The 24,061-nt window shown below is 39.1% G+C and overlaps 1 protein-coding gene across 4 annotated transcripts in view; it reads right to left on the bottom strand.

The window, feature by feature from the left end:
- The window catches only part of AFF1 (ALF transcription elongation factor 1), a 216,813-nt gene that overhangs the window by 20,342 nt on the left and 172,410 nt on the right, over positions 1–24,061 (bottom strand). For all 4 annotated transcript variants that reach the window (XM_058295846.2, XM_058295849.2, XM_058295855.2 and 1 more), the window contains 4 exons: positions 13,346–13,400; positions 13,179–13,216; positions 10,723–10,879; positions 3,836–4,780 (listed from right to left, as the gene is read on the bottom strand). In XM_058295846.2, the coding sequence (XP_058151829.1) occupies positions 3,836–4,780; positions 10,723–10,879; positions 13,179–13,216; positions 13,346–13,400 (1,195 nt within the window). The remainder of the gene's footprint in view (positions 1–3,835; positions 4,781–10,722; positions 10,880–13,178; positions 13,217–13,345; positions 13,401–24,061) is intronic.

Raw genomic sequence — 24,061 nt, forward strand, 5'->3', positions numbered from 1 at the left:
TTTAGAAAAAGGAAAAGACTTGAAAAGATATACCTCCTTGTTCAGTTATTTGTCTACATAACTATTAAGACAGTCAACCAGTACATTGGAAAGCCATCGTTGGATTAAGCAGGGTATTACCTATAGAAGTACCTAGAGCAACGCGTTTACGAACAGATAACCATGAACGTCAGGTACATTTTTAGAATGCTCCCAATTGCACTGGCATGACTGTATATAATTTTGTACTCCTCATATTCAATTTTCTTTCCAAATCTAGAAAATTTAAATTTGGTCTAAAAATTACCTAGGGACAAAGAGGTGGAACACAGGGCATTTTGGGGACAGTGTAACTTTTTTTATACGACACCACAATGGTGGACACATATCATTATGCATCTGTTCAAACCTATAGAACTATACAATAAAGAGCAGGTCCCAATGTAAACCGTGGACTTTAGTTACTAATGTATCAATATTAGTACATTGATGTAACAAATGTGCTACACTAATGCAAACTGTCAGTAGTAGAGGAAACTGTTAATTTGGGAGCTCTGTACTTTTCTGTGCAATTTTTCTATAAACTTAAAACTGTTCTAAATATTAAGTATTATTTGAAAAAAAATTATATAAGAGAAAAAAATAAGTTAATATGTTAAATCCTAAACTGTAGCCAGGTTATAAAACTCCATTGTCGATACCTAGCACAATTTTCTAACATCTGATGGCCTCATTACAGTAGCTGGTCACCATTAACTTTGTGGTCATCTTTTTACACTTTAAGCCAGGAGAGGAGAGACTCTAAAGAACCTCTACATAAACAACACTATAAATTCCACATATGTGAAGGATCAGAATATTCTTCAACGAGCACTGACCATGACCTCAGAGAGCTTTTTCTAGGGTTCACCCTTAAAATGAGGAAAAAGAAAATCACATCCTTACTATTCCAAGTTGGGAAAAAGTACCCTCCCTTCTGCTGTAGGGGCATGGGCCCACGTGCTGGACAGCCCACTGGAACAAGTGCACTTGTCAGAGGGTGGCAGTCATGATGCACAGAGCAGGCAAAGCCAGGGGACTTACAAGGCAGTTGGAAAGCTTTTGAAGTTTAATAATATATTCAATATCTCCCACCTGGGATCCAGCAATAAGTATAAAACACATGACACAGGAAATTCTCTGATTCTCTGATCAGGAAATGAGAATAGAGTTGGCTGATTTGTATGTTCATGTATCCAAAAGCTTCTAAGTAATGTTTCTAACTAGTGGCATACATTGGGCAAAGAATTCCTGGTTGCCTAAATCCAAGATGTGTAGAACACTTCAGGAATTTCCCTATCCAGAAAACAAGCTTTGCATATCTTGGGCTCCGCAGTGAAGCCCCACTTGGCACTGGGATTGCCTGGGGAGTGACAAAACACTAGGGAAGGGACACCCAATTCTCATGGCTCCCAAGTGGTCACAATGTGTAGCCAGGGCTTGGAACTACTGATTCAGACTCTGAGCCTGTCACTACAAGAGAGCCAGGCTGTTCCCAGGGTCAGATCGCTTGGTTGCTGCCAGAGCTTTCAAGAAAGCATGCATGCGATTAAGATGAGGGGATCATTATTTCTCCATGCTCCAGACAGAAAGATAAATGAGCTGCCCTTGAGGAGTGCAGCCAAGGGCTGGGGAATGCTTTTAGAGGGCACAGCACTTACACTAAACAGGGAGAAGCTCTACTTGAGCTGTAAGTTTCTCTTTCTAGAGCTGCAATGTTTCCAGATTTGCATCAGGGAATGGACTGGACAGAACTGTCTGGGGATCCTCTGATTACTAACATTTTCCCCTGGTTATTTATTAAGCACCACTCAAGGTCATGAAGACGCTTAAAGCACAAGGTACAGGTAGAGAGTACATATTAATAATATGGTAGCTGGGAGATAGGTGATAGAAGATTTCCCAGGAGGAGGAGGCAAATGAGTCTATTTTTAAAACTTTCTCATGTATACAAGATGTGGGTAGATTTTCCCTAGCCAAGACCATCACAATAAAGTTTTGTACCTTTAAAGCACACACACCATATTAAAAAAGTTTTCTGGCATGAGAATACACCCTCTTCTACTCAAAATAGCATACCCAATAAGCACTGGATCCATCCCACTCTACTTGTCTGCTTCAATTATGGGGTGATACACACCCTCATGTCTCATTCCATAAGATTATGAAGTAAATAGTCATGCTTTACTATTTGGTAAAGTCATGTTATAATTTTCACCTCATGGATTAATCACTTGAATCACAGACACTGCGGAAATGCCACTGGGGAAAAATTCACCTATCTGTCATCATTATGAAGAAGTGAAAAATAAATAAAAACTCAGAGATTCAGAATAAAATAGACCATCCAAAATAGTGGCATGACCAAGTAACAGAGGGTCTTAAATAATGAAGGATTTTTCTTTTTTCACTATGTCCTTAAATGAAACTTCAAAAAACTACGATAAAATATTCACAGATTGTTAACACTTCCCAATATAATTGCCTATATTACTATTCAATAAGGTATCCTAAACAGATGTTTAATACTTATACATTTGGCTGATTAGAAGTCATTAACGGAGGTCACAAATTACAACTCTGATGGTTTTAAAATAATGAGGTATGAGGTGACCAGAGTGTTAAAATATGGATATAATATTATATTTTAAAAGATCATGGGAAGCAGATTTGGCCAAGTGGTTAGGGCGTCCGTCTACCGCATGAGAGGTCCACAGTTCAAACCCTGGGTCTCCTTGACCCGTGTGCAGCTGGCCCACACGCAGTGCTGATGTGCGCAAGGAGTGCCCTGCCACACAGGGATGTCCCCCACGAAGAGGAGTCCTACGTGCAAGGAGTGTGCCCCGTAAGGAGAGCTGCCCAGTGCGAAAATAAGTGCAGCCTGTCCAGGAATGGCACCGCACACACGGAGAGCTGACACAACAAGATGACGCAACAAAAAGAAATACAGATTCCCATGCTGCTAACAACAACAGACTCAGACAAAGAAAAAGACACAGCAAACAGACACAGAGAACAGACAACTGGGGCGGGGGGGGGAGGTGAGAAAAGAAAGAAAAGAAAATTAAAAAAAAAAAAGACTATACAAATTTAAAAAATATATATATATATATAAGATCATAGTGGGAAGAAGATGTGGCTCAACCAGTTGGGCATCTGCCTACCACATGGGAGGTTCCCAGTGCCTCCTAAAGATGATGAGCAGATGCCACAATCCAGCAGACACTGTAGCCTGCAGGGACCAGATATGGCTCAGGCTGCTGGGTACTTGTCTCCCATGTAGGAGATCCCGGGTTTAGTTCCTGGTACCTCCTGGAGAAGGTGAGCAAACAATGAACAGATGAGGGAACCACCTGGGGATTGGGGGGTGGAGGGGAATTAAAAAAAAAAAAAAAAGATCATACCACAAGAATAAACTTTAGTATATAGCAGTTCCTTCAGTAATTCAGAACATTAGTTAATATTTCAGTTTTTCTAAGGTCTTAACTTTTAGAGCAAAACCCAGAGAACCTAGTGGTAAATGCCAATGTTATCAGAATAAATAAAACACTACATTACCCTTAAAAATCTCCCTTTCAAGGACTGTCTCATCTTTTCTCAGACTAGCATGACTGATGAAAGAATCTGGTCTGCAGCACAGTAAGCACAGATCAAAGTCCAGACTGAATGAGCAAATGCTATGTTGTGATCAAAACAAAGAATTCCAGCTTCCTCTACCACAACTCAGGGTTGGGTTTCAAGAAAGGGTCAGAGATGCTCTCCAAGCCATAGTAAATACATTCCACAATGTCGGGGGAGGCCATCTCGCTACACTCACCTTTCTCTTCTTGGACAATGTGTTTGAGTTGTCTGAGTTTTTCTTTTCAGAATCCTGCTTCTTCCCTGCGGGCGGCTGTTTATCTGCAGATTTCTTTGGGCGGCTTCCCTTCCCAGGTGGCTGGGGTATCCGAGAAAGGAGGTCTAGAGTTATCTTCACCATCAAGCTTTGTGGGGGAGGAGTGTCCCTGAGCGGTGAGAGCAACTTGGTGTCTCTCAAAGGCAATGGGAATTTATCCTTACGGCGGTCCTCCTGCACAACCACGGCTTGTCGGCAGCCACTCGTCCTGCCGCCGCCGCTGCTGTGGGGAGGGCCCTGGCCCTGAGTCAGGGGAACGAGAGCAAAGTGCTCAGGGCTCCTGTCCTCCACATTGTCCGTTGTGGGTTCTGGGCCTGAGAGTGCCTTGGAGGGAGGCTGGGGGGAGCTCTTGTGCTTCTTCCTTTCGCTGGGAGTGGGCACCGCTGGTCTAGGCTCTCTGCTTTCTCCAGAACGGGGCCTTCCTTTCGTCTTCACCTTGGGCTTGTCCTTGGAGGTCTGGTCTTTTGAGCCATAGGGAAGAAGTCCTGGCTCACTATCCACCTGCAAACTGGCCCGCAAATCCGCCTGGGCAGACGCCTTAACGGGTTTTTTGGGTTGTTTGGTTCCCACAGTTTGCCTCTGGGAGGGTTCGTGTTGGGCAGGAGACTTCTGGCAGCTTCTCTTGCCAGGGTAGGGGCCTTCAGAGGGGGCCCGGGGAAGTTTGCCGGGGTTTTTGGGGGGAAGATCTTTGGATTCAGAATGTTCGTGACTGGCGGTGCTGCCGCCGCTGCCGTCACCCTTGCCTTTACCCTCCTGGTGCCGACGCGGGGTCTCTGTGCTCCCGGGGCCCTCCTGTGCTGCAGATGGCTGGCCGACTTTGGTCAGCCAGTTGTCCAGTTGCCATTTATTTGTTGTAGGAGGTTCAGGCTAAAAATAAGGAAAAAGGGGACAAGTGTTAACTGATCAATAATGATACACTATTCTTTTGTGTACATGGGATTTAAGGGTAGGGGTGGGAATGGGTTCATCCTCCTGTAATAACAGGTCAAATTCTACAACTCTTAAAACAATCCTTAAAAATTTTTGTGATATGGGAATTTTGTTGTACCAGATATTGACTAAAAATAGGCCATTGACAACTGCTGAGAAATCTTATTAATGTATTTTGTTCTAATGCAAATTACATTATAATTTAAGAGAATCAGCACATTTTGGCGTGTATACTTTTCTACTAGAGAATAATAAAAGTAAAATGCAGAATTTTCAGAAGAAAACTAATGAATATAAGTTCTGGTGATTATCCTGGATTTTATGCATTATCCTTCCCTCCCCCTCCCCTCACCCCCCCCCCAGGTATTGGGGATTGAACCCAGGAGGTATATATGTAAAACAGGAACTCAACCACTGAGCTACACCTGCTCTGCTACCACCTCTTTTAAACAAATGAACTTTTATACATATTAATAAAGCATACAATTTGTCCTTCTCTTTTGACATACTTTTCAAAAGAAAATGACTTTCCCTCAAGTACAGCTAAGATTTTTTTCTTTTCTCTTATTTACTGAAAAATGTTGCAAACATTTATACATGACAGAGTTCTCAGTGTATGAAACCTATACACTAATTTTCAAATTGTGTACCTTGATAAAAAGAGTCAAGTGAGTTCACATTAGCCAAGCATTAGTTTCTGTTTAAAATATGCACAGTTGCCAAACACGTTAAATTTCTTGTTATAGGCAACCTAGTCTGGAACACACCTATGTTTCTAGCCAATATAGGGAGAGGGCTCCAGAGAGAGAACACAATACAACTGAGGTGGCAAATAAACATAAGTTTCTGACATCTACAGTTAACTGTTATTTAAATCTTTGCTGCTAATTAACCATTGATGCATCCAATCTTGTCTCTCTAACAGCTAGGCTGTTAAATCTTTGTATCTCCAAGATCCATTGTAGTGTCTTAATGGTGAACATATGATCTTTGAGCATCCCTGTAGGTATAATATTGTGCCTATGCATGATATAGAATATAGAAAATATTAATATACAAGAAAGTAAACAAGGATTATACTTTTTTTTTTTTTTTAGGGACAGTACACATCACTGGCAGGCTACATGCTCTCCCTTTAAGACCCATTCTGATGGGTGGTTTGTATAAGTCATTATATCATATACCTCATGGATCGGGAAATTATCGAAAGAACATCTACATTATAACTGATTTTATTTTGGCTGAGTAGAACAGTAGGTGGAAAAAATTTTAAGGGGAAGATTGCCAACAATTTTCTGAAGTGCAATATCCATCAAATAATTCAACTATAAAAAACTTGCAAACTTAACACATGAAAGAAATATGGAAATGATGTAAAAGGTTTCTGGGACAGGGAAAGGTCAGCTAACACACACATGGAGCTAGGAGGAGCCAACAGCTCCCTTCACTTAAACCAACTCTATAACCATGCTCTCATGGTTAGGGAAGGAGGGAAGAAGGAAACTAATATGTGCCAGGCATTTTGTGCCATGCAATCTAAAACTATACTCAATATTCTACCAAAACACAATGATTAAAGGTAAAGAAAAGATCAGCACACAATATTACTTGTCAAACATTTCCTGTAAAGCATTGAGGGCGTAATAATACCACTGGTTAACTGTGTGGGGACAAGGCAGTAAGACACACTGTCTGGCAATCAGTCAAAACCATGAACCCTGAACACTTCCTCAGGAAAGGTGTGGATCTATCTTACTCACATGCAGTGTTTAGAAGTGTACCTCAATCACTGACATGCTCTTTAGAAGAATATTTATAAGTGTAAAGCAAAAAGGAGAGCGATTCCTGGTATAAGAATGGTTTCCCCTAAACCAGGGCAGTATAAGATACATTTAGTAATCCCTAAAGGAATGCCCTCATTACAAAAATAAAATGTATTTTCCTTCACTAGGGTCCTAAAAATGTCCAGAAGGGCTCATGGTCCAATTACAGGGCAAAGTTGAGTTGGTGTGCTCAGACAAGGGGGTAGTAGAGGGTAATCTCTGGTACTGAAGTAGCATACAAAGTTGTAAAAGGGACAGTATTCCTTTAAGGTCAAGATTATCTGGGCATCGAAATGTGGGAAATTTTTACCTAATGTATTGATTAAAATGAGATATGAAATGAATTTTAAGGGTTTAAGTTCTGAAGAGAATCAGTTTGACCTTCATTTCTTTTCTCTACCTTTCCTCACATTCCCCTCTGTCCTTCTGGCACTGGTACAACCCAAATTCTGCAAACTGAAAGTGAAAAATAAGTATAGGACAAATTTTTATTAAGGATTTTTGTAAATGTTTTATCATCTGTTCTGTCTTAACCTCTCAAATTTCCAAAAATTACAGTATTTCAGAATGAGCTATGGGTTTGAATAAAAAGTTATGTACAGGGAAGCGGACTTGGCCCAGTGGTTGGGGCATCCGTCTACCGCATGGGAGGTCCATGGTTCAAACCCGGGCCTCCTTGACCCATGTGGAACTGGCCCGTGCGCAGTGCTAATGCGCGCAAGGAGTGCCCTCCCACGCAGGGGTGTCCCCCGCACAGGGGAGCCCCATGTGCAAGGAGTGCACCCCATAAGGAGAGCCGCCAAGCACGAAAGAAAGTACAGCCTGCCCAGGAATGGTGCCGCACACACTGAGAGCTGACACAAGATGATGACGCAAGAAAAAGAAACACAGATTCCCGTGCCGCTGACAACAAAAGAAGCAAACAAAGAACAACACACAGCAAAACAGAGAACAGACAACTGGGGGGGGGGCGCAGAGGGGGAAGGGGAGAGAAATAATCTTTTTTTTTTTTTTAAGTTATGAACAATATCTACCTTAAAAAAAAATTTTATAAATGTGGGGAGTATATGAGGCCAGAAAAAAAGAAGAGAAGTAGCACAGTGTAGTGAGGGCAGGGGGGAGCAGTCACTCAGAATTAAATAAATGTTTGAATTCAGTTCTTCTACTTCTCTATAGGTAAAAGGAAGGCTAGCAAACTTTTAAGGCTGGACGGAAGAAATAACTCAAATAATTTATGAGAAAGCACTAACAGCCTAGTAGGCAATCAATGCAGTAGCTTACTACTGAAGGACTGGACAATGAACAAATGAGAAAACTGAGTAGTTCAGCACATTCTCTAAGAAACCAAAAATAGACTCACATTTTCTGAGATTTAAGCAGCAAAAAGGCAATGATTCCCATATATTTTGAAAAGCATACATTTGCATTTTTCATTCACATTATAAAGCAAAACCTGAAATGGAATCCATAGTGGCTGGTTCACTGTTATACATGTTTCATATCTCAAAAAAGTATTGGGACTATATCAACAAATGAAATGACTCAGAATGGAACCATAAAAAAGCTAATTTCCCACCAATAAAAATAGAAGTATTACAGAAAAAATCTGTAATATTATGTGATTAATCCCACTGATTAGTATGCTTGGGAATGGTTGAGATGGGAACATTTACGTTGTATATATGTTTCCACAACTGAAAAATAATAAGATCAAAGGAGGAGCAACTAAAGAAGCAATGACACTTAAATGTTATATGTTATGAGGAAAAGGATGTAGTACAAGAGGAGAAAGGCTCTAAAGGACATTATTGGGATGCATGAAAAATTGGAATATAGACTCTAAGCTTTAAATCAACATTAAATTTCTTGAACTCATTAACTATACTTGAATACCCTTGTTCTTAGGAGATGTACATGGCAGTATTAAGTGTTCAAGGACCATGATATACACAACCTGTATTCAAGCATTGAGAAAACAGATAGATAGGCAGATGGATAAATGGATACATGGATAGAATGATACGGCAAATGAGGCAAAATGTTAAAATTGGTTGATTTGGGTATCTGGAGTGATAGGGTATGCAGGCATTCTCTGTATGGGGTTTGTAATATTTTCTTAACTGTCCTGTAATTTTGCAAGTATTTCAAAATAAAAAGTCCAAAACAATGAGAAGAAATAAAGCTATGAGAAACCTAAAAGGCACAGTGGAAGAAATTAAAAATATACTAGAAACACAAACTAGTATCTTTGGCACAGTATGGAGTTCATGTGACTCTCAATTAATACAGGAAATGTGCAATAATGCAGGTATTTATTTTAAAGGCCAGGGGAGAAGGGGGAGGGTTGGGTACAAAATCAAAACATTCCTGGGGAAGAGGAGCCTTGGTCCATAACACACAAACCATCCCCAGGCTGAATTTTCACCTAAACCCATATAAACAAATACAAGCCTTTTTAGTAAGGCAATTTGAATGAATGAATGAATGAATGAATGAATGAATGAATGAATGAATGAAGAAAAGCAAGCAAGCAGATGGGAACATTTATTTTACATCTAAGAGGTCTCTAAATCTACTTCAGTACCATCTTGAGCAAGACATAGCTGTGTTTCATTAATACAAATCCCAGATTAAACTTTTTTTCAAGTTTTATTCAGCCAAATCTGTACTATTTTAATTGAATTTTATTATTTAAATGGATTTTCTACCATGTATTAGTATCTAACAAGCACACAGATTTTCCTATTGAATAAGGTGAAACATAAAGCAAAAACATTATGATTAAAAGTGAACATTACATAATTTCTCTGCATGTCATATTCAATATCCTTTTCCTTGAGGCACGGGAAAATTATTTCAATTCCAATTAGTATCACATAAGTTAAAGAAAAGCCCCCAAAACCTCAAAAATCTAAAAGGAGCTTCAAAGTGCAGTTAATGTTGATTATCCATGTTCATTCACTACAAAAATTATTTATTAGGCATATATTCAATGCCAGATATAAATTCAAAGCTAACAAAAAATGGCACCCAGTTATTGTAAGAGCCTCACTTTTCCTCAGACCATCTGAGGTTCAGTACAGGATTCCAAATGTATTCTGCTACAGCTTTAGTGTCTTGTTTTTCCAGGCAGCTGAGACTAATACAGAAAACTTAAGTGCTTCCCTAGACATAAAGCCCCATTTCCTGGCATTCCCAACTTGAATAATTTTCTAAGGGTTGGTCTAGTGCATGAAAACTAAAAACTGTAAGAAGAATGCCTTTCAGAATAACTCTTTTCATTAAGTATCCTTCACCAGGATAAAGTTTACATTGCTACTCCAAGTTTTGGGGACAGCTGACAACCTTGTTGGTTCCTACTAACAATTTCTGGTATTTAACAATCCAGTAAACAGCACATATACTCTATATAAATTTAGTGCTTGAGATTTTCAGGCTCATTTGTTTGTTCATCTTTATGACATCTCCCAAGGGTGAGTGACATGCAAGCAACAATTATCTCTATTTACATGGGGAGGAAGGGAGCAAGAAACACTACCCTGACAAAATCACATTGCCATCAATTTAAGACATGGCTTTTAGTGATTCAAAAATAGAACGCCTGGTGACTTATTTCTAGCTCACATTCCTGTCCTTTGCTAAATCAGGCTGACTCCTTTTAACTTCCTTAATTCATGCATTCCTAAAATTTCAAAAAGAATTCTCAATATTAAAAGAACAGCATACTGAAAACAAATTTTCTTTTTCTAAAGAAAAGAAAATGGTGTGCAAACATTCTTAATGAGCTGCTCATCAAAACAACTTTAGCAGTAGGAAAGAACCTATCATTTTAAACAAGAGTGAGAGAACATCTCCCCCAAATCTCCACTGGCAAATATTTGGTAAGACACAAGTAAACTGGAAAAGATGGCTCTAACACGGCACAGGGGCAGGAAAGTGTTGCCCCATGTGACAGAACTACTCAGTCTCCTGGTCAGTCCTGCATCCCAGCGGATTCTATTCCCAAAAGACAGAATGCTGCCATCTTAAGACTCTTCCTCTAGCAGGACACAGTACCTCAGGAGCTGGAGTTTCTGGAGGCTCATTCTCTTCACTGTCACTTGAACTGCTCTCGCTCTCCGAGTCAGAGGAGCTGTCTGAGTCACTGGTACTCTCTGACTCTGCACTACTGCAATGTGCTGATGCCACTGGTTCTGGAAGCGACTGTGGAGCACTGCAAAGCAACCCAAGGATAAAATTAGAAGACACCATGCAAGGTGGATTTCATCTGGCTCTACCCCCGGTCCACTTTTCTGCTACTTGAAAGGAAGGGCCTCAAAAATCTAATACTACTAACGGATCATATCTTCAAGTGAGAGAGAACCCCACAGTGGCTCAAAAAGCAGAGGTCAACTCTTTAAAATGGCTTGTGAGATAACTACATGAGAAGCCTGTGGAATTTTACTTCTGGAGAACATTTCAAGTTGAGTGTGGAGTCCTTTATATGACCAGGACCTGACAGCCTGCTTTTTCAAATAAAGTTTTTTGAAACATACCCATATCCAATACTAGGGTATTGAATCCAGTACCAGGGTTTGAAGCCAGGACCAGACATGCAAAGCAGGCGCTCAACCACTCACTGAACTACATCTGCTTCCTCACACCTATTTAACATTTATGTCTGCTTCTGAGTTAACAACAGAGTTAAATAACTGCAACAGGGACAATATGGCTGGCCCACAAATGCTAAAATATTTACTATCTGGTCCTTAAAAAAAAAAAAAAAAAGAGTTGTCTGACCCCTGCTTTATAATCAAAAGTATATGAATATATAAAGGAAACGCCAATAGTTTGAATTCTATGTTCTCTATGTGAGAACTGAATGGTAGCCAAAGATCACTGAATATAAATAAGTGATCCTCTGAAAGGTGAGCTCAAAGGCAAGGCATTCACATTTATTTGGCAGAATCATAAATGGGCTCTTCCGCATGATGAAAAAGCTCAGGCCCATCCCCAGATATCAGCTAAAGTAGAGATTAACTGCTACATGAGTTAAGAACAGGGCAATAACTGCAGGCCAGAGAGAAAACACATATTGATCACACTGCTAAACAAAGAGTATTCTGAAGCATATGAAATTTTTAAATCTTCCACTAGATACTATCAAAGTGGTAAAATCATTAACTATAATCTTGAAAGCCTACAAATGTACCTAAAATACTTTTGAAAACAATAAATTTAAACTACAAGTTGAAGTAATTTTTAAACAAAAACAAGAACTATATCACTACATAATTTCTTTATAGGATGCTGCATCAAGTAAATGACTCTTTATCCACTGGCAACTGAGAAGCTTAAAGCCACTGATGATCAGAATGGTATATACTTGCAATGTTATTCTTGCCTCTAATTTGTCCCTATTTTGTTTTTTACTATTTTCTCCCCTCCCCCTTTTTATTGAGGTACTAGGGCTGGGGACTGAACCTCAGACCTCGTGTATAGGAAGCCAGTGAATTACTGAGCCACATAGGTTTCCCATGAGTCGGTTTTTTGTTTGCTTTTTTGTGAGGCACCAGGGACCAAATATGGGACCTCCTATGTGGGAAGCAGGAGTTCAACCACTTGAGCCACATCTACTCCCCTCCCATACTTTTAAGCTAAGTTACTTTGTCATATTTTTTGAGTTGTTATAACCCACCAGAAATTACTGAATAAAATGAAAAACAAATAAAGAATCAAGCCTGAAGGACTAGTCACATGATTACATGGTTTTCCTTCACATTATCTGTCACATCATCTGTATGACAGGCAAGTTTTTATTGCTGATCTTGTTTCTGAAAGGATGTCCACATCTCAAGGGAGTAAAATAGCTAATAGCACAACTTAACTCCTTGTTCATGCAGGTATTTAGCACAGCAAATCATTGTCAGTATCAGAGGAATATGATTAGAGTAGTTTAAATAATTACCACTTGCAAAATGACCCATCAGAATTTTGAAAGTATGGCTGTTTTCAAAGTGAAAACAGTGACATTTTCTATGACATTAAAAGGTGCTGGTCATTTTTTAAGGCAGCTTAGTTAAATTCACTTAACTAAGAAAACAGATACCATGGAACACAATTATTATTCAAAAAATAATATGGCTTTACAATTTTTGGAAACAGTCCATCTGTCACCTTTGTAGAAACACTGGACTCTTCAATCTAACTTTACAAATATTGGTTACACCATATCAATGATAAAAATTATTTTATACTTATTTTTAAACTCTCAAAAACATTAAACCCTGCAGGATTCATCACTGAGGAAAAAGGTGAGTGGAGGAAATCTTACCCTTTTATAGAGTTAACAACCTTTCTACAACTGATTTCAGCTTCCAAAGTATTAAACAGGTATCTCCCTTTACCTGTGATTTCCCATCTCCTTCATCATGATGAAACTATACAAGTGCTAAATAAAGCCTTATTTTTCACCCTTGCAAGAAAAAAATGCCCCAGCTTTAGAGAGATGGGATAAAATCCATGCACAGTACCTTGGAGGTGCAGGTGAGGAAGAAGGCTTCTCTGGGGCCTAGGCATTCATAATAAGGGAAACGGATCAGAAAAAAGAACAACAGAAAAAAATAGGTTAGGATAAGCAGCTCAGTGATGCCAGATTGACTGAAAAAGATTTCTAGCATTATGGGTATACAAAACTTACTTGCTCGTTGTCACTGTCCTCACTGTCACTGAGCTGAAGATCAGCTTCAAGCGTTCTGAAATGAGTAGGGTGGGGGACATTGTAAAATTTAAAGTAATTTCTCACACAGTTTCCTTAAACTTCCTTTAACACATAAATAGAAAATCTGCTTAACGAACAAGAGGGATGGTAGGGGTATAAATGTTACTTATTCCTCGAATGCTTTGTGTTCCTGGAGGTGTAAATTTTACAATTATAACACACAAATCAATTTGGTCTGAGCTCCTTACATCCCAATGCTCAATTTTTCACATGTTCTGAACATTAAAAGTAGAACTACCATAAAACAGGGGGTTGTTGCCATCCCTGTGACAATGGCCACAACAAAAGAAAAAAAATACACACAAATTATTTTCTCCTATAGCTCTAACTTAACTAGATAAATGATTATTAAATGAGTTAATATTGAATGAGTACTTGTAAAGTGATTAGAACAGTGACCGGTACATAAAATGTATGAGGTAAGAATTAAAAAAATAAGATGATGTATGAAGCTATCAAGACAAGTGTCAATCAGACAGAATTGTTATTTTACATTTGTGTCCAAAGGACATTATTAATACTAAGCTCCATACAGCAACACGCAAAAATTATCGGCTGTCTGCTTGAACACTAATTAATGGGAAAGATAGTAATACAAATGATACTGTTGTCTAGAAAGCATCTTTATCAATCATTCTGGTAGGGAAAAAAAAAGTTCTCCAACTCTAACTTATGTTGATACTTATCGTCAGGCATTCTAGCCTAATGATGACATAGGAATAAAAGCAAACATGTTCTAAACTGTACACATCTACTCAAATCTTAACAATGGCCCCCCTCCCTTAACCTTCTCCCATGGAGATAACCTAAATATCAAATTAATGAATCACTAATTGTTCTCTCCCATTCCCCTTAAAATTTAATGAGGACTATTTGAGAAATGAATGAAAAAAAAATACTTCAATATTATTAATGCTTCAAAGACCAACTTATATTAAAGGTTAAAATCCTTCAGCATTTCTAAACATAATCAATAATTTGATAATCTGACCAGCAAGTTTTACCTCAAACCCACTATTGCCACTGAATTAGAACTGGCATGGTTATTTTGGGAAACCTCAGTAGAAATCACTACATTTTCTAATGAAAATAAATTGCAATAAAGCTTGGCTCTTTGGTAACCAACCGCCTACATGCAATGTGGTAATTCTGCCAAGGAACTACTGCAACCAAGAAGTATACTAAAAATATCCATGATAAGTTTCTAAATAAAATGAAAACTGTTAGCTACTTGTAAGTGTAGATCTTGCTCAATATTTACCTAATGGAAACTAATTTCATATTTTACCAAGGCTAGAGAGTACAGCCTTCAGAAGGAGGACTTGGCAGTTAGCAATCATAATAGTGTAAAGAAAAAGTCACTTAACAGGTTTACTCATAAATGGTGGCTTGGCACACAAACAAATGTAAAGCATAGTAAACCAGAAATGTAAGTCCTAATACAACCAAGCAAAAAAATCTGGCAAAGTATATTCAATATTAACCACCACCAACAAAACCATGGTAAATGGACCATTTTGTTTCTCAGTCACTGGGTTCATTTTGTATAAAACCGATGTGCCTTAATTTCCCATAATATCAATGATTATATTAATGCAACCACACTTCCTGTTGTAAAGAACTAAAAGTCCTGTAAACTTGTTTGCCTAGTTACCAAATAAAGTTTGGTTTATTTATATGAAAATAAAGTTTCATTAAAATATTTCCCTAAAATAAGTCAGAAAGCACCTAAAAGAAAGTTCTGACTTCTGGATTCACTTGTTATCAGAGAATAAAAGGTGCCATCTTCTGAAAATATCCCCTTCAGAGCGTTACACAGAAAATAACAAAACAAGCCTACAGGTACAAAACCTGTTCAGGGCAGCCTAAAGAGTTAAGGGACAGTGGTCTCTGAAGGGAGATGGCTAAAGATGTCTCCAAACACTCTCTCAAAAAGAAATGATAAAACCATTGTGAAAAAGGACAAACAACACCCACCCCTTATTTAGGATGTACTAGGTACTTTATATTTAATCAAAATTTGTAGGTATACTTTATTTGGTAAAGAATAAACAAATCTCACATGTGAATCAGCAGAGATAGGTGTATGATCAGTGTCTGCCAACTCAGCCAACAGTAACCACAGAATCTTCAAGAAATTGTGGATTATTATTACACTGTCAGAGGTCAGTGGCTCAACATAAGCCAGCATGCATTAAAGGGGGGAGTATTTTCTAAAGTAAGAAAAAAGATTACTTACAAACCACAGCTAAGTTTTGCTAATACAAAAAAAAAATTAATCATGAATGTCACTGTGGTTTTTTTAAAAAAAGAAGAGAATCTATATAGTTGGGAAACTATAGCCAGATGGCAAAGACTTTTATTTTCAAAAATAAGAGAGAATTTTAGAGGAATCAGTTGCTAAAGTCCCTTGCTTGTCCCACAAATTATATTTGAGGCCATGCACATACAAATGGAGAACTGGTCCTAAATGGAGAACTGGTCCTAGACTATGAAGAGTAAGGAGATTAATTACAGCACACCACAGTGAGCACCTTTGCACCAATTCAGTTAAATATCTTAAACTCAGTCCTGTTCATAACAGTAACAGAAGAGAAAGTTCAAGGGATATACCTCCTCGTACACAACTGTGAGTTTCTCTGGAATAAGATCAAGTCATTTCGCCTTCCTATTCCCTATGTCTTGAACTTGGCAGGCTAATGACTAGTGCCCTCTCTTGAATGAGAAACAGTATGACATACCAGTGTCCACTACGTGAACAGGATTTTATAGGCATTGCCTGCAATTCTCATAACAACCCTGTGATGTGGCCACGACTATCCCCTCACATTGCAAAGACAAGAAACAAGCTCAGAATGGCCTCCTGACTTGCCTAAAGTTAGGCTGGAGCTGAGGTACAAAATCAATTCCATCAGCTCTCCTCATCCCCATCAACATATTGCACAATGGTTAGAAAAGCTATCTGATGGAATTCAATTCCAAAACCCACCCAGAAAAAGACCTTGATTTTAAAAAACTTTAAAAATAACTATGCTGTTGGAATAAAATGAAAATACTATTTGCCTCTTATGAAAATAAATTAACTTTAAATAATATTATGTACTTTCTAAACTGAACAAGTAACTAATTTCATTTCCAAATTCCAAGGCAAAGCAGTTATTTCAAAGCCTTTGACTCCATATGGCCTATATTGGCACTGTTTGAAAAGAAGCCAAATGCTTAGTTAAAAAAAAACAAAAACAACTCTTTCAACTACTATGTAGATTTAACCACATTTAACATTTTCAAGTAAAGGTTAAAAACAATCCTCAAAACCCTTTGTTCAAATGCATTCTTCAGGCAAACATTCTAGCAAAGTTAGAGAGCCGTGTACAGGTTCTGGCAGGTATACTTCAGTGAGTCAGTCTGCATGAGAAATCATAAGACAAGCCTTTCTTTTGTGTTCATTCTTTAGTACTGGTCTTGCTTAAAGCTTTCACTGCCAATATTCTGTAACATCTCAATTCAGAATTGAAACATGTAAATAAACTTATTTCTTGGCTTAAAGTTTTCTATTATCAGTCCATACGTTTTATATTTGGGAAAGAGCAATGAAGGCAAGTTGACAGAAGTTGTTGGTAACTAATACATCATAATCCATGGCATTAGGGGTGCTTAAAACAGAAAGAAAAATAACACTTTTCAGAAACCTCTATAAGCGTGAAAGAATGCATAAACTTTCACAATGCCACAAACTTGAAAATGTAATGGGCGATGAAGTACAGAAAAGGAGAGAGAGGTTGGGCTCCAAAGTAGATTCACAATTCCCCAAATTTAAAATTCAATCCAGCTCTGATTGCTTTTTTTGATAATCACTGGCGGAAATGAGGATTGCAAATGCAGGATTTGATGGGTTACCAGTTATGAAGAAGGCTCCACATACTATAAATGAAAAAGTGAAAAAGCCAGATCTTAAGCAGCTGTGATACAACCTATAAATGGGAACTCTCCAAATGGTGGTGGTAGTTGAAAGGCAGAATTCAAATTCACAGAGACATTTATAGGAGAGTATGAGTTAATAAGATAGAGGGGAAACTGACTTACTACATAATTTACTGTAGCAAAAGAGCTTCAGAGTTGATAAGGAAAAAACTGCTGGCAGAGGCATAAAAGACTATTTAAACTCCATGGATGAGGTAAAGACTATCTGAGGTCAAGTAATGAAATGAGAAAGACCACAAGAGTATGAGTAGGGAAAATTCTCACTCAGAGTTTAACAAATAAGATTAAATATGAGGGATAATGTACTAGTGCAAGAGTGACACACTAGACAATCTAGACAATCTAGAAAAATTATTAATCACTGTGAATCTAATATTGGCTGTAGGTATTCAATCAAGTTTGTGTGTACAACACTGCCCTTCCCATTTATGCTGAGCACCTACAAGTGGCAGGCACTATTTCAGACCCAATGGATACAGCTCTAAGCAGACAAAGATCCCCTGCTCTTGGGGCACTTGCATTCTAGAGTAAGATAATGAAAACACACTTTCTTAGTAGGTAATCAGTGCTGTGATGGGGGAAAAGGGTAATAGGGCATGGGATGGGTGTGGGTTACTCGTTTTCATTGTAGGGAAGTTGGGGATGACTACACTGAGGAGAAATGTGAAAGCAAGGAGGGGTGCACAATGCTGGCAAAGGGGGTAATGCAGTCACATCCGCAAGGAGACCCCTGTGACCAGGGGGAACGCGGACTTGTGTATGGGGCAAGGAAGAGTGGTAGAGTAGAAAGGTAGATCATGGAAGGCCATGTAGATTATGGAGGTCTCGGCAAGTTAGAGGAAAAGACTTTCTTGGCTTACTACCACCACAGCATCCCAGAGTGAGTAGAACGTACAAACTGCCCTTAAGGCTAGTATTAGCCTTAAGGGTTCAAATTAAAATTAAGGATTGAAATTAAAATATTGTTTCTTATTTGATCTTTCAATCCACGTTTAAATTAAGTTACTCGAGGGTTACTTATTGTAGTAAATTGGGAGTTATGACTAAATATGAGCATTAAATAGAACCTTAAGGGCTCCCTCAAACCTAGATTTGCATATGCATATGAACTACTTTAATGAATTCACTTCTGAAGGAATTATTCTGATGTTTTCAAATGCCTTGAGAGCCTGCGGCCTAATCTATCAAGCCCCTTTAAAAGGAGCAAGTGTTCGTTTCGAAAAATCCTTTCCTGACCTCCCTTCTCTGAAGTATCAACATCCCAAAAAAACCTAGCTCCTCAAACCTGTTACCACACCAACTTGTTTTATTTTCTTCATAATATTTATCACTGTCTGAAATTATCTTACTAGGTAAAGTTTTAAAATATGCATTATATGTCACTCACATTTAATTACAATATGTGGAAGCAGGGACTTTAAGGCTCCTGGACCACTGTTCCCCCAGGTACCTAAAACAGCACCAGGCACATAAGTACATGCTTAATAATTATACAATGAATAGATGAATGGAGAAAATTTTTAGGGAAAGATTTCCAAGTCACTTGGAACTAAGCCCAGAGGTCAAAAACATGACAAAGAATGATGAGAATGATTTTTTTTTTTTGCAGAAAATACACTGAAACTCATTTACCTACCACCTATTATGTAACAGGTACTTGATAAATTTATTCTTATTGTCCATTTTATGTGACCTTTTGCCTCAGACCAAATATGCTAACATAATATTATCCTAAAGGGGAACTTACAAAGTATTTTCAAGCCACAACACTATCATTCATGTAAGCATCTAAGCTTCACTGGGATGATGTTTCCAGCATGAACCTGTAGGAACAACCGTATTAAGCCTACTATTGTCTTCCAGGAGATCAAAGAATATTGTCCACTAGAGCTGGAGCCTACACTAGGTCGAAGAGTGAAATCCACTATTTCAAAAGTCTAAGTCTAACATGAGTTAGTCAGGGTACTTTATCAATGCAGATGAGGAAAGAAGGTGATCCTACACTATGGATTGATCTGTATCCTCCCTAAAAGATATGCTTAAATCCTAATCCCCATTCCCTCACATGCGACCTTATTTGGAAATAGAGCCATTACAGATGGAATCAGACAAATTCAAATGAAGTCAAATTGGAACAGGGAGGACCCTTAATCCAAGATGACTAGTATCTTTAAAAGAAGAAATGTGAACAAAGAAAGAAGAACATGACATGACAAATGAGACTGAGAATGCCATGGGCTACAGGCAAGCCAGTGAAAGAGCATGGAGGCGATTGTTTCCTATGGACTTTAGAGGAAGCAAGACCCTGCTGACACTTTGATTTCAAACTTCTAACCTTTGTAAATACAGAGGGAATATATTTCCGCTGTTCCAAGCCACTGTTTGTGGTACTGTTTTACAGCAGCCTTTGGAAGCTACACATTCAATGCTTGTGGATTCCAGTATTTTCTAAATATTGGTTTAATGTGTCTTGAACACAAAGAAGAGATAAAATGGGGGCAAGGGGTTGCCTTTGGGTTAGGCTTTGCGGGTTTGAGGGGGGCTGGGGCTGGGCGGATGGGTAATATTGCCCTAAAAGTGGGGGGAGGGAGGGGTAGCATACGAACATAGGAGAGTGTCAGGTGTTGGTTGAGAGTAAAATGCTGAGAAAATCGTATCAAAATATAATTAAGAGGGTTATCTGTTTAGGATGCTGGGAGGGGATGGTCTGATGCGGGACGGGCTCCTGGGGAATGTCTGAATGCTCATTTTGCCAGAGTGGGTGGTACCACTGGGTAGAGATCCAAGTAGTGAGAGTGGGGGTGGACCCACATCCTGGGGAGGACTAATGCCATCAAATAGAGGGAACTGTATCTCTCGAGAGAAAGGGTGGCTCCCAGGGCATTGGGGCAGTTGAGCAAGTTAGGCCCTGAACACTGTTGCAAGTATCTCTGGACGTGGCTCCTCGGGAAACGGAGGTTGGCTGTCACTGTGGGCAACAAGGGGAGGGGAAAATGGATGTTAAATGTGTGGAACCAAGGTTAATGTGGGGTAAGAGAGGAGTTTCGCGAGAGTACACGAGGATGAATATAAAACATGTAATATTACACCATAAACATATAGGGGACGACAGACTGATAATGTAAACCATAATGTAAAACATAGGATAACTAAAAATTTAGAAAACTGTGTGTCCTAAAGTATGCACCACAACGTAAGCACAGATGTCACCTTGTTTGAAAGCTATTGTCTCAGACTCTGTACATCACTTTAAGTAAATATAATGTGAAAAGGTTGTAAGAATATCCCTGTGGAAGGGAAAAGGTTTTGTGGTGGATGTGTGGGAGTGCTGTATATTGTATATATGAATTGCTGTGGTCTAGGGCTCTTGTGAAGAGAAGTTCAATAATTAAGGAAAAAAAAAAAAAAGGATAGGATGTAGAAATTTTTCCAAGTCAACATGTATTCTATATCTAACCTTTAAACCCATTGCTATATGCCATTTTGCTAGTAAGGGATCCTGACATTATATTGGGCTTCAATTTTCAGGAAGTTCTGGATCACAGAGTGGTTCAACAATGGCAGCAGAGGAATACTGGTATAGAATACTATTGACAGGTGATATATGGCTGACAGGGAGCTATACAGGGCATATGTCCAGGGTGCATGGTAATGTTTGGATATACTCATAGTGGAAACAATTAAAAACTACAGGTACTGGGTGCCTGGTCGGGAGTACTCTGTCGTGGTCCCTAGGGGAGAAGCGGCAGTCCCCCAGGTGCAGCGGCAAGGACTGGGAAGGAATGAGGTTCCAACAGTGAGCCCCTGATACTAATGACTATGCTTGTGAGCCTATATGCCTGAAATGAAAACAAGGCCTAGAGCAGCACTGTGCCTGGGAATTTCCTCCTGACAGCCTTCATGTTACTCAAATGTGGCCAGTCTCGAAGCCAAACTCAGCGTGTAAATGCAATGCCTTCCCCCCAGCGTGGGACATGACACCCGGGGATGAGCCTCCCTGGCACCGAGAGATCACTATGAACTACCAACTGATGATGCACCTGGAAAATGACCTTGAATTGAAGGTTCGATGCGGATCAGCAGAATATCCCTGTCTACATATAATAACATGACTTTAAAATGCTGTTTGACCTAATGTAAGGGGGAAATGGAAAGGAGAAATGAGTTTATATGGCTACGAGTCTCTAAAAAAGAGTCTGGAGGCTGTCAGAAGGATTGCCCTTATGCACAACTGAGCAGAGTCTAAAAGACAGATAAAGTAGATACAATCCCCAGGTACTGGTTCCTTGGAGGGCTAAAGAGACCCACGGGTTCTATGGTCATGGCAGATGGGGTTCACTGCCATGTCAGATGGCCCTTCTTTGGAGCTGGTGTTTCTGCATGATAAAACTGGACTCAGATGGGATCTCTTTTCATAAGACTTTCATGCTACTTTACTGTAATTATAATTACAGTAATTTACTGAAATTGCAGTTGGTGTTGGGGTTTAAGATATATTTAGGGAATTTGAATCTCTGGACTGACAGTGTGATGGCTGGGCCCTGAGCCTCGGCAGACTCCAGCTCCTACAATCTGATTTATTGGACTCACCTCACTCAGCTAAGATGGAGTTGAAGAAGGACGGCCGCCACACCATGGAGCCTAGAGTGCCTACAACTGAGAGCAGGGGGATTGCATCCAGTATCCATGTGGAATCTGAGCCTCCTCTTGACAGGGAGGTGCAACGGACACAGCCAATCCAAGGTCCACAGAGAAAAGGTGGCTTTAGAGTGGGTAAAGTGGACAGGGTGGCTGAGGGGTGTGGGGAGTGGCAGGAGGAAATGAGATGTGGGGGCGCCTTTGGGACCTGGGGTTGCCCTGGATGGTGCTTCAGGGGCAATCACCGGACGTTGTGAGTCCTCCCAGGGCCCACTGGATGGAGTGGGGGAGAGTGTGGGACTTGATGTGGACCATTGACCATGGGGTGCAGAGATGCCCAGAGATGTACTTACCAGGTGCAATGGATGTGTCATGATGATGGGAGTGAGTGTTGCTGGGGGGGGGGGGGGGAGTGGGGTGGGGGTGGTAGGGTTGAATGGGACCTCATATTTTTTTTTTTTAATGTAATATTTTTACAAAATCAATTTAAAAAAAAATTGTGTTCTGTTTGTTCTAGGACATTTCAGCTGACAATTACACCCTGATGTGAAGATTTAATATTACAATAAAATGATAGAACAGATCTTCCTCAGTTGTCATCAATAAAACTAAATAGATTCTCTCTCTCAAAAATTATATATATATAAACTGCTTTAGAGTTCTTAAAATATTAACACGTTATCCCTTTTGAATTGCTTACACCACTAAATTGTATCTGGTTGCATAGCAAGAGATACAATTATCTAACATATAATAACTATAGAAAAAGGAAATACTTTATACTTTGCCCTGAGAACAGATCAAAGCCTGGAAAAGAAGAGGATTCCAAAGCCAAGTGCCCTTAAACAAATATTTCCCCCCTGAAATTGGGGGCAAATAACACTAACAACCTAGCTAATCAGTTACCTGTAGAGCTTTACAGGAGTTCATTATTTGAGAAATAACTAGGTTTCTTCAGAGATTACAAGCAATGGGTTCACAGCATATCTCTCTCTCACACTTCCACCCTTCTTCCATCCCCACTATTCTCCATGAAAGTCTGTGATAAATATAAGAGTTAATACAGGCTGCTCATGAATACTAGTCCCAGCTTTTTTCCTTTCATAAATACAACTTCACTTTTCTAAGATTCCTAAATACAAGTAACTCGGAAAGAAAAACCTAGTTGATTTTTAAAACCAAAGTACAAATGGACCCTGTAACATTTTTTTCTGACATTCAAAGTATATTAGACTATGTCCCCGCACTCTATGTGTCCCTCAAATACTTCAACTACATGTCAAAGAACCTTAATGTTGACACTAGATCAAATTAACTTGAGACACGAAGACATTTGCAATATTAAATCTGAAACAATGACTGCACTATACAAGTTAAACTGGGACATTGCTTTCATCCAATTTCCATCATAAGTTAAGTTCATTAAAGTGATTCATTTCATTGGGCACTTACCACGAACTCCACCCCAAACATAATCACTAAGTCCAGGCAATCTTTCTTTTCCAATATTACTTTCTCTCCTATATTACTCTTCCTTCTCCTCACCTTTAATAGACCCTGCTCTCAACTCTTCCCTAATTCTAGTAAATCCAATTCCAGCAATGCCAGGTATTGGCAATATCCAATATAGGATCTGCACAAATACAACGTCTGGTGGCCTCTGTGCTCCTCATCTTCAAGGCACTCATCTCCTTTGCAAAACTTCTGGAACCACTGTATGTTCATTAGCAGTTCTTTGCCTGGCCAAATGCATTGTTGATGTAGCAAGTTGTATGTCAACTGCTGCTTTATGACCCATTTTGAACTCAAATAAGAAAATTGCTCAAATTTGCTTTTTGCTTAACATCATTTCCATAGTCTACAATAAATATTAGATAAGTAATAAGTCATTAGCAAAGACAGCAAGAAATGCACATTAAAATGATCTATAACATAACCACATTTAAGAAAGTATGTCAATATTAAACGACAAATTTCAACAATGCAAAACCATGATTACTTTTGCACCAACCTAAT

The sequence above is a fragment of the Dasypus novemcinctus genome, chromosome 1 (genome assembly GCF_030445035.2).
Source record: "Dasypus novemcinctus isolate mDasNov1 chromosome 1, mDasNov1.1.hap2, whole genome shotgun sequence".
Classification (NCBI taxonomy): Eukaryota; Metazoa; Chordata; class Mammalia; order Cingulata; family Dasypodidae; genus Dasypus; species Dasypus novemcinctus.